Genomic DNA, 12,218 nt, shown 5'->3' with positions numbered 1-12,218 from the left:
TCCCTAACTCTCTTTCTGGTGGATACTCTATTTAACTGCCGGTTCCTCACTGCATTTCCACCTCCCCATTCTGTGGTGTGGCCTTTTTTTACATCTGAAAAGGTCTTATCCCATTGTAACCAACAATTGTTCACGCTCTGCATCTGAGGCACGGCTAGGGAAGAGACAAGAAACTGACATTAGCAGCAAGGGGTGGCGCTCATATGTGGCTCCATCACTTCAGGGGTGGTATGAAGTCAGTCGGCATCTGCGTACCGCCATGTAGGGGCGCGTGCTTCAAAAACTCTCCAGATCCGGTCTGGTACCTGGGTAATATTTTAAGTGGAGCAAACTGTGGTTCGAGTATACATCAAAAAGAGCATTACCGAAGTAACGTATTTGTTTGAGATAGCTGTGGTATTGAAAAGCTTCTCATTCAAGGACAATCCACTGCCATTGTTGAAAATACTCTTATTTGTTCCTATTGCCGAGATAACTTTTCAATGCCAGAATTACAAGTAGGTTCCAACCATTCATTGGCGCTCGAACAACTGCCTAGATGGGCCTCAATTGCCACTGGCTGACCATACAGTCCCAGACCCATTGAGATGCATTTTGAAGTGTGAGGTCATTATGTTGTGAACAAATGGTATAGCACTGGGAACGATCTTTTGCCTTCTGTTTATGCATAATTCATGAGGATGGGGTTTATTTACAGGCAAAGTGCTCTCCCGTGAAGGTGGCGTCAGTCTACCTAAAGAAGGGTCAGCGTGTCAAACTGGAAACCATTGGTTGGTTAAACAATATGGGCATCCCATTCTCTACTTGATATTTTCCTTTTGCTTTCATCAATTTACTGGATCATTACTTTTGCTAATGCTATTTAGCACATGATTGCCAATATACTTTTTAAATGCACAAATAAAATGTTCACATACTTTAAGATGAACGTTTGTGCTGTCTGTGTACACAACGTTGCCCTACCTCTTCATATCTACAACTAGTATATTTATACCTACTCTGTTGAGATCATTACTAAAGCTGTCTGATACCGGAGAAGGCTGTGAATAAGTTATCTGCTGCAAGGCGGAGGAAGAATGCACAGACACATATAATTATAGTGTAGGATTTCTTTTCACAAGACATCAGATAGTCATTAAGATGGTAGAGATGGCATAAAGTGAGATAGAAAATGAATAGTAAAGCAGCTCTTAAAAATGAAAATGTAATATCATGGATTCTGTGCTGAAGGTCAAATTAAAGATATGTCATATGTTATCGAGTACATTCACATTGAAAGTCTAAAACACACATAATGGGTTTGTAGCTAAAATATCAGTACGTGCCACAACCAGTATTTGTTCCAGAAACGTATTAATCTCCAAAGAAGTTTTCACCTCTCCATTACAAAAAAGAAAATGTGGCATTTTTACGCAAATGCCCTTTAAACTCTTGATATCTGTGGAAAAAACATGAGTACCCATTAGAGGTATCTGGTTCTCTCATTTCTTCGCTCTGTTGAAGCTCCTTTGTTGACAACGTGTCCCCAACTGGTTGTAAATAAATTCCCAGATTCTTCAGAAATTCCACATAATGAATCCCATCAGAACAATCACCACACCCACTGCACAGCCTAGAAAAACAAAACATGGCAATTGAATGTAGGCAAACTCTGAATACAATTACCTGGGAAGTTAAACGCAAAACCCTGCCTAATAAATCAAAACATATATTTCAAGAAAACATACATCTTCATCCTGTAATTCTCCAGAATAATGATCTATATGCTAGCTCTGCAAAGCAGCAGATGTGCATCATCCACAGGGCATAGTTTATACATTTAAATAGCATATGAATCGAAAATAATTTTACAATGCGTAACTGTTCCTATGCATGTGCGACCTCCAAACTCAATAACATCAAAAACGTCTGAAACCTATTCTGCTTCATCCCAAGCTATTATTCCAAGTGTAAAAGTGACCACATCAGACAACATTACAATGTAAGGTTACGAGCAGTGATCACTTCGGTTCATCAGGTAGGATTACTAGCAGTAAAGTGTAAAAAAGGCTGTGTCAATATGGATTGCCTTTGCACGAGTCATACATAATAGCCATAGCTGCAATGATTCTGACACCTAGTTAATATTATTAACAATACGTCTCCCCAGCCCATCATCATCTATAGGTATATTTTGGATTTTCCACCATTTTCTTCAAACATCAGTTTAGGAAATCTGAAAATTCACACATTTGTCTCTTGGATAAGCACTTTTCAATTTTGGATTACATATATTAATTTAACCAAGCAAAAGTTTCTAATTTAGTAGGCAGAGTTGCATGTTGGAGAAGTCTCAGTTAAAGCGACAGAAACCTAGCATCAGCCTTCAACATTATGTTCCTTCTGCTATATCGGCTACCCTGACAAACCATTCAATTCCTAGCTTCAATTCTTGCTTAGTTGACAAAGCCTTTATGCAGGGATTACTCTTGTTTTGAAACACCTTCACTTGATTCTAAGTAAACAAATACTACCTCTCCACTCTAATGAACTATTAATAGCATTTTAACTATATCCTCTCCTAACTGACACATTTCTATCTTAAATCAAATATGTCACAAGGCTAATTTATCTCGTACCACCGCTTATTAACTCAGCTATGTGAAATAACTACCATGTGACTTAGTGGGATTTTTTCAAACCGCTAACAGGAAAGTTATTAACCTGGAAGTGATATATTCATAATTTTACTAGAACCCAGTGAGCCAGGTTTGAGGGATGTCATTGAAAATTAATTAACATAAATGACCATTTACAATTGAGTTCGAATATTCTAACACCAGATATAGACTTTCTAAATATTCTAATAACAGCAGCACAAGTCAAATGTATTACTGATGGAAATATCCACTGACAGAAATACATACCTCCATTCTAAATTTCCATCCAAGAAATTTATTTAAGAGATTACCATACAGCCAATTGCTGAACTATAAAAACAGTGTGAGTATAAACCAAAAAGTAAGATTTCAATGTAACAATTCAGGGAGAGATTATGTGATGAAGAATGGTCATTTGAAAAACAAGACGTAGCAGCCATAAAAGATATACTGTATAAAAAAAATAGTTTGGCGACAAAAGAGTTTGATTATATTTGTCCACAGAAAATCAATAGCATCATTACAGATCTAAGGAGTTTTATTGAAACATAAGGAATTTCTTGAAACGAATGATAAACTTAAAAAAATGTTCCCTATGCCACAACTGTTTCTACATCAGAGAACAATGAACCTGAATAATAAATTGTTAAATTGTTCAAAGCAGAACTTTCCACCAAATCAATGATTTTATATTGCACGCACAGGCAATGGGGTATTTCTTTGTATTGGACACACAATTCTTTGTGTAATTTTCATAGGCACAATGGCAGAACAATGAAAATTAAGGGATATGGTGCTTATGAATCTACTTACATGGTCTTTCTGATGTGATGGTCATGTAATCCGAATTACACAGAAAACCATGATCAAGCATATTATGGTTCGTGCCCAAATCTAATCTACATGTAAAAATAAATGCTCAAAGACCGTTAGCACAATCCTATAATGTGTTTGGTCATTCACCTACACAAATGCAAATAAAAATTGAAGATGAAATCAAACTAGAATTGGGGATCACAAACTGTTTTTAAATTAGAAAGAGAAGCTATGGATAATTATCCTTAATTTGGTGATAACAAGAGGATTCAACGACCTAGAATATCTGATGTGTTTTTTAAAAAGATGCCTATGGGCCATATGTAGGTAAGTGAAAATTACTGATTCCTAAATACCGAATTTTACCGATTCGGTATTCAGAAATCGGTATTTCGTATGTAGGTAATTGTTCGGTAAATTTTACAGAATCGGTAACATTCGGAAAAAGTTTACCGATTCCACAATACCGATCGGTATTCCAGAATCGGTGTTTACCGAATCTGCATTTACCGAATCGGTATATACCGATTCAGTATTTACCGATTCGGTATTTCAAAAACACAGCCATTGAGGAATCAGCCAATCATTTGCAACCACCACCCCTCCCAACCAGGAAGTGGCCACACCCAGGCAGGTGCACACAATCAGAACCCTCTGAAGAGGCCAGGAGTGCTGAGGAGTGCTACAGAGCCAGTGCCTGAACATTTGCAACTGATCCCGCACAATGGCCAGCCAGGACACAGATGGAGGTGAAAGGAAGAGGAAAATGAAATTCAGCGTGAAGGAACTGCAGGTACTTGTGGAGGAGGTGGCGAAGCACCACAACAAGCTTTTTGGAAAGCAGTTCCTGCAAGTTGCAGAGTCTGAAAAAAGAAGGATCTGGCAAGGAATACAGTTGCAGGTAAATGCAATTGGAGTCACCCCTCGGGACATTGATGTGCTAAAGAAGTGGTGGTACGACATCCGGATCATCACCAAGAGGAAGATGGCTGAGCTGGAAAAACAGGCCAGCCAGACCGGAGGAGGAAGGAACAGGGCACCTGACCTGACTGAACTGGAGTAGCTCGTGGAGTCCACCATCGAGCCTGAAAGTGTTGTTGGGATTGGGGATGCAGACAGCTCTGCCAGAGCTGCTACCAAAAAAGGTAAGAAGCATGCGCAGCATAGTGCCCCCCCTTCCCCTATCCCAAATCCCCAATTGTGCTTTGTGAGTCCCACTCCAGTACAGGTGTTAGGTCAGACCAGCACTGCATTATGGGTGAAGTAGTCAGTGAAACCCCTATCATGACAGGATTCGCACGGAACAACAGGGCATGTGACACACATCAGCGAGAATGAGGCAGAGGACAAAGAGATAGTGTTGCACAAATGTATTATGATGTGAGCAATGTAGGCCTGCAGATACACTGAGCTAATAATACGTTTCTGTCCACAGGCGAGACATCGCGCAGGACTGCTCAGGAGAAGGGAGAGAGGGCACCCAGGAAGCACATCCACGAGAAGGCCACCACGAGTGCAGGGCACACAACACCACCACAGGCAGCCTCACCACCACAGCCAGCCTCACCACCACAGCCAGGCTCACCACCACAGCCAGGCTCGCCAACACAGCCGGCTACGCCACCACACCCAGCATCGCCGCTACTGCTAGCCTCACCAGCATCCACACCACCAGCAGTGGTGAGACCTAGGAGGCGTGCTGTTGGCAGACTGCATGTGTCCGAGTCCTCCTCAGAAGACTCGAGGGGGGATGAAACAACCAATGTGCCAGTGGATGATATCAATGCTGGTGTGCTGTCCACCGTTGAGGGAGCAAACACAGGTGCCAGACGCCGCCGCAGGGCTCGTGTCAGCAGTCCACCTCCTCTGGGTGAGAGCCATGGTGTCTTTGGAGGGCTGGAGGCAACCATGGTCAAGGTGCAGCGCCTACAAGGCAAAGCAATACAGTCGGTGCAACGAAAAATGAAGTGCCTAAATGACAAAATGGGTAATATTGACAGGGGCATTTCATCAATGGCTGAGGGCATGAGGGAGATGGCTGCGGGCATGCGGGACATGTCGCAGTCTGTGATGCTGCTGTGCAGTAAAATGGAGGAGGACAGAGCAACACGTCGAAGGGAGAGGCAGAACATTGCGCACCATACCAGTGCAGTGAACCGACTAGCTACTGCCACTTCTCTGCTCTGCAGGCGCTCGGTGGCCCTGCAGGAGGGGCTTACGCACTGCGGCACTGATGTCACTAGGGGGCTGGTTAAGGTGACCAGTGCTATTGAGGTGCTGCTGACGAGCCAGTCTGCCAATACTGGTGCTGTGGATGTCGTGGACAGCGAGGACACGACCAGTAGGAGCAGCATTAACCCCCCTGTCACAGACACACGGAGGAGCAACAGACGGCATGGGTCTTCCACTGGTCCCACAGCCAGTGAGGACAGTCAATCACTGGCATCCCGCACTGTAGTGCGTGGGCGCAGACGCTGATGCAGCACACACTTACAGGACACAGTTGGGTGAAGTAACCCATGACTTCCAACTATGGATGTCACCAATTTGATAGGCCAGTTTTTCCGTTGTGTTGTGGCGTAGTGCCCGCAAATTAAAACTACGTCATTGCATCCAACTACTGGCTGTGTCCCCTTACTTACTTAGAAATAGTTCCATGTGATCTCTGCCCGTCTCTCTCTCCCATCTGTTGCTGCTGGCACTCCTGCTGCGTTGGGCTCTGGCTGTGCAAGATCATCATCATTGTCCTCAAAATCTGTTATTTCCACCTCTGTACCAGTCTTTGTGGCAAGGTTGTGCAGCATTGCACAAGTGGCAATGATCTTGCAGCAGATGATGGGTGTGTACTGGCGTGCGCCTCCGCTTTTTTGGAGGCAGCGGAACCTGCTTTCAATAGTCCAAACGTGCGCTCCACCACGTTGCGTGTTGATTTGTGTGCCACATTATATCGTCTCTCACTCAGGGTTGATGGGTGTAGCTAGGGAGTTAGGATGAATGACCGCACGGCATATGCACTATCGCCTAGGTGAGTAAGAGAGTACCATTAGTCACATACACCAATACACATTCAGATGCGGTAAGTATTAGGGAGTGTCACAGTGATTTACCTAGCAGGTATCCTTCTCCAAATTCTCCGGCAACCAGGCGTGTGTAGATCCCACTGTTCTGGAAGATGTAGGAGTCGTGGGTGCTCCCAGGAAACTTTGCTACGATGTCAGTGATTATGTTGCCAGCATCGCAGATTACCTGCACTTTTATGGAGTGGGTGGACTTTCTGTTCCTGTAGATATGCTCAGTGGCTGCTGGTGGGCAGATTGGAATGTGTGTGCCATCAATACAGCCTATGACATGCGGGAACTGTGCCATCTGGTAAAAGTCGGTCTTTGTTTTCAGCAGTTCAGCCTGTGTGTTTGGCAAGCTAATGTAGTGTTGCATTCTCTGCATCATGGCATCCAGGAACTTCCTGAAAAAACGGGACAGGCAACTCTGGGATACCCCGCCTACTGCAGCTATCACCCCCTGGTAACTGCCAGATGCCAGTAGATGTAGGCTACAGAGCACCTGCACATGTGGAGGTATGGCATGCGCCCTTGTTGTTGGATGGTCCAGGAGTGGGTGCAAGTCCCTTATCAGGTCCATAATGGTTTGGGGTGTAGCCTGTACCTTTCATGTATCTCAGCCTCAGTCTGTTGAAAGAGTGTGATGCGCTGTCTGTAAATGCGCTCCTCCCGTCTCCAAATCCTCAGACCTGCTGCCTGTAGACGTAGGCGCCTTGCAATCACATAGAGAGCCGCCATGGTGTTCACGCTGTTGCATTTTGGGATTGCTTATATGCACTGTGGCTGATTACCACCTGCTTTCACTCAGTGTTAATTACCGACTCTTAAATACCGAATTTCATGGAATTCGGTAATAACGAATTTACCTACATCTCTTTTCTCGTTTTACCATTTCATATTTACCGAATCGGTAAATATGAATTCGGTAATTCTGAATCAGAAATTTAGAATTCGGTAAAGATGAATCGGTATTTACCGATTCATAATTACCGAATCCTTCTTTTTGGAATTCGGTAATAACGAATTTGCCTACATCTCTTTTCTCGTTTTACCATTTCATATTTACCGAATCGGTAAATATGAATTCGGTAATTCTGAATCGGAAATTTAGAATTCGGTAAAGATGAATCGGTATTTACCGATTCATAATTACCGAATCCTTCTTTTTGGACTCCTACATCTCATTCGCCTCAATACCGGTCGGTAACGTGATATTTACCGATTTTCGGCCGTTACCGACCGGTATTTAGCTACCTACATATGGCCCATATGAGCTATCAGTCATTATGAGTTTCAGTAAATGCAGTTTATGGAGCCCACTTGATCAATATGCAGTTGAAAATGGAGGTTTTAATACAGAATAGATTTCTAGTAGTATTGCAATACACTCAGGAAGAGCGGAGGACCTGGAATGAAGGACATCTTCCTGAGTTGTGGCAGTATGCCACTAGTTGAGGTATTTAAATCAATAAGTACAGAAGGATTTACACCTAGATTGAGCTGCATATAAGAGGCTCAAGACCACACAACATGTGCAGAAAAAATAGGGTACATGAACTTTGGACCACAAAGAAGATGTGCAGAACAATAAAGGTACGTGAACTTTAGACTTGGGACTCTCTGGAATTATGCACCCAATTCAAGCGTGTTGAAATGTTGTGTAGAATGAAACGATATTGCTAAATCTGTTCATAAAGAAAAATTAAGATGTGTAAATGTACATTTGCAGTTTTTTCAAAAATGTAGGGCCTCAATTAGAAATTACTGGGCTGTACTACATTCTGCTAAGGCAGATGAAGGATGTAGGAGACTACAGCCTGCTGTATTTAGAGATCTTGCCAGGAAGGCCATCTCAGTGCCTTTACTGAAGCTGCCTCTAAGGCAGTGCAGATGAAGGCGCTGAAGTTTTGCTGTGGCCCAGAGAGAAAAGCATTTTGTTCTTCAAAAACAAGCTTCCAAAGCCGAAGTTTATGACAAATATGTGGGGGTCATTTTTTTTTTGTGTTCGAGACTATCCAGGCCTTCTGTGATAGTACGAAACAGGAAAAATGTGTGCAAATGTCCACCCTAAATAGAGCGGATGGTCTGAGTTACCGCCAGACAGACCAGTGTCAATCAGCCATCAATCAAAGTCTTGTGCAGGTGGAACCAAAGGAATTTTCCCCGGCGGAACCAGGGTTCTAAAAAGAGTAGGAACTGCAAGTCTGAAGAAGTCTGAAGGGGTCAGTCATGCTTGCTATCTAAAGGTGAGCTTTGTGTTCCTATTTGAAGTGTTCATGATGCGCCAGGACACAGAATGTTTTTCAGGCCTTCTATATATTTCCCCAGATGAGATAACAAAGTCTTGTATTTCTATGAGGTGGTGGTATTGGCTTGTATTTGACTCGTGCCTCCACTTCTGCCTTTACTCACAGTCTGATTTCCATCTTCAACTTCCATTCACTTTGTGGTGTTACAGACCACACATGCACCTAATTTCTGTTGAATGCTCTGTACACACACGTCAAGAACTGGACACTGTGAAAGTGTATCACATTTCCTTCTTGATTGCCGGAGGAAAGCATGCCTCTTCCCAGGAGCCATAATGCCACCCTGCAGTTAGCAGTACATGTGAAAGGTGTCAAGTGTCTCTGTAAGGGTCCCTGTTAAAAGGAAAAAATCATCCTTGACAATCTTGTATCTTTTGATTGAAGATGAAAATTATGCAGAAGCATATAAGCAAAGCACCAGAGTCTCCTTGACATCAGGGTAGAGGAAAGGGACAAGCAAAGATGTTCAGTAGAAGATCCAATGGAAAATTCAGGATGCAAAGAGCAATAATCATGGCCAAAAATTGGATGAAGCCAAGGAAAAGTAAGAGAACAAATGAGTTGTGATACATCAGTCACTCATTAATGCCTCCTTTATATATGATTCAAACAGGAATTGATGTCATAAGAAAAGACTCAGTTAGATCTTGGACTGGAAACTCCAGGCAGAAATCTGTGCATTGACCATCATCTTGGAAAGAGCAATTCATAAGTTATGAACAAACCATTTTCTTCTATAAGATGGTGTCAACTAAGCAGGTGAGGAAGAAGCCCAAAATTGACTCCTCAGTCCTGCCATTGTGATTTCCGCCCGATGATCATCGAAGATCATGGAACACCTTCTCCGATGAACGCAACACCTAGCCACCTGATGAGTGCAGCATCTTGCAACATACTGTCCGACTACACAATGAGTACACCATATTCCTATGAAGGTTTTCAGCCTCTGGACTGCTCACAGCACAAATGTAAAAACACTCCAGCTCTGAATGTCGATCACATTTTACCCTCTTGGTAGCCTTCCCCTTTTCGTTTGAAACATGTCTATGGTGTGTCCCACCCTACTATCCTCTGCCATGGTTATACTTTGTTACACTTCATTCTGTGTCTACTCCTGTATCACGTGGACAAGCTCATAGGTGTCCGCCACAAACTTCCACCATGTTGCGCTGTTCTGTGCATCTTCTTTGCATTTTCTGTGCAGCACTAGTAAACACTTCAAACCATTAAAATTGTACCATGACAACACGTAGAACTAAGTGGTTCATTGTCCTGGAAGCCAATTTTTCACGTCTGAGACAAGGATTGTGGATAAAAACACTTATGGAGGTTTCATTATTTCCTACCTTTGCAATTTCATTCCAGTCTACCGATGATGCACCTTGTCATCAGTTTGTGAGGATCAAATTAAGATCCCACGGTGGCATCACAAACGGTTTGGGAGGGAAAACACATGGATTTCACATCGCTTACAAAATAAGAAAGATCTGGTAACATGAGAACTTGCCCACACAGTAGGAAAATATCTAGCTGTCACCCTTTCATTTCCACAGATACCACGAGGACTACAACCAAATGCACATTACATTAGCATGCTTATTTACAAACCCAAGAACTAACTAATAACAGGCAATAAGAAGGCATTTCCTACTATCTCCTTACAATAACCATTACATACCTACACCAAACACCGACCGAGGACCTAAAAGAATACAGGAATGTAAGTGACGTTCAGCCACTATTCACGACATCAACCTTTTTCACCCATGAAAAAAACTCCTTTACAGAAGGGTGTTTTTATAAACCTTTTTTATACCCTTTCGTACTTCTCTTTCTACATTTGAATGCCTCTTTTCAAAAGTTATCCTTTTTAGGACGACGTTACCCAAGACAATTTCGATTTTAGATGGTTTGGTCAATAAACAAATATTGTATTTGACACCCCAAGCGCCAGTGGATCAGGGATCAGATAGGCAGACGACTTAGTAGTAGAAGAATGCATTAGAAGAATGTTTTAAAATACTTCCTTTCAAACCCGGCCATGTGCCTGAACGCACCTCACTAGCACAAGAATCATTTTGTAACACCTACTTAATGTTAGAAAACTGGTTTGATGAAGGGTGCATTGTCTACATAAAAGTGCAAAGCACCTCACATTAAAATAGAACATATTAATTATTTGAAATGCATACAAAATAACGTTAAAAAACCCAAGCTGGGCTTAACTTGCTAGCATACTGCCAAATTTCGTTCAGATTCGTTAAACAGAAAAAAAAGTTCGCACATGAAAACGTTTTTGCCCCCTCTTTTTAACTTTGCCCCCATTAAGGGATTTGTATGTTGTGGACAAATTCCAAAGGAATTTTCAAAACTAAAGTCTTCAGGTTCCACACCGCGGAAATTGACACCAGAGCATGACTCTGGTTTGCTATAAGAGCGAAGTTGAGAACGTGTCTTTCGGGACATTTTACCTCCTTACAGCGCCTTTGGGCAAACTCTCGTATTGGATATGTTTCCCTGCTAGAAAGAACGGTTCTTTTTTTCAAAAATGAATTAGCCTGTATGTTCAGCTTGCTCTGTTCCAAAAAAACATATAAATCATTCTAGTGAGCATGCACCTTTAATTAGTTACTTTCAAGTTCAACCTGACCCAGACAGGGAGCCCCCCCCACCCTTTGCTCTGCCTGGAACAGAGGAGATGGCAGGCCAATAGTAGCATGCATAACCAGGACAGGTAGAGTGTATAGTATTAAGTGGCGGGTCCTTCGCAATGGCGGAGGAGAGTCGCCCCACTGCCTGGCTCAGAGCCAGCAAATTTAAAATAAAACGATGTTCTTGCATCGGTTTATTTTACATTTGCTGGCTCTTAGCCAGTGGTTTTGGGAGGCATGAGCATGGAGGGGGGAGGAGGAGTGCTAGTGCACTTCACTCCCTAAGAGCTCAAGTGTGTTTGGCCGGCCGTCTCAGGCAGACCAAAACACACATGCACTTAGGTTTTCTTCAGCCCTTCTGTATTGAGCATCCAGGCTGGAGAAACCTCACAGACTTCCTGGTCTGAGCAAGGCGTCTTTCCTGGCTGCTCAGAATAATTTCCGCACTGCAGACAGGGAGTCTGTCCCAGGGGCTGGTGGGACAAGCAGGAAGAGGAGAGGCGGCGCAATGCTGGAGGCGGTCGGCGGCAAAAGGTAAGTTCATTTTTTTGTGCTAATATTGTATTCCCTACTGCCCGCATGATGCCTCCCACGCGACCCCACCCGCACACCACCCTTTGTTTATGGCAGCCGCCACTGATAGTATTCCAGGTTTCCTGAAAAGCAATTTAATCATATTTTTCAACTAGATTTAGCCGGTCTGGGTAAGTGATCTAGCCCTTTTTTGGCCCGCTGTGTTCTAAA

The 12,218-nt window shown here is 43.0% G+C and overlaps 1 protein-coding gene across 1 annotated transcript in view; it reads right to left on the bottom strand.

Annotated features, from left to right (window-relative positions):
* The window catches only part of EFCAB6 (EF-hand calcium binding domain 6), an 879,195-nt gene that overhangs the window by 450,880 nt on the left and 416,097 nt on the right, over positions 1–12,218 (bottom strand). The window contains exon 15 of the mRNA XM_085652469.1: positions 1,460–1,612. Coding sequence (XP_085508595.1) covers positions 1,460–1,612 — 153 coding nt within the window. The remainder of the gene's footprint in view (positions 1–1,459; positions 1,613–12,218) is intronic.

Source organism: Triturus cristatus, chromosome 4_1 (genome assembly GCF_964204655.1).
Source record: "Triturus cristatus chromosome 4_1, aTriCri1.1, whole genome shotgun sequence".
In the NCBI taxonomy this organism is placed as follows: domain Eukaryota; kingdom Metazoa; phylum Chordata; class Amphibia; order Caudata; family Salamandridae; genus Triturus; species Triturus cristatus.
The sequence above is the reverse complement of the archived record's forward strand: the minus strand, read 5'-3'. Positions and strand labels throughout refer to the sequence as shown.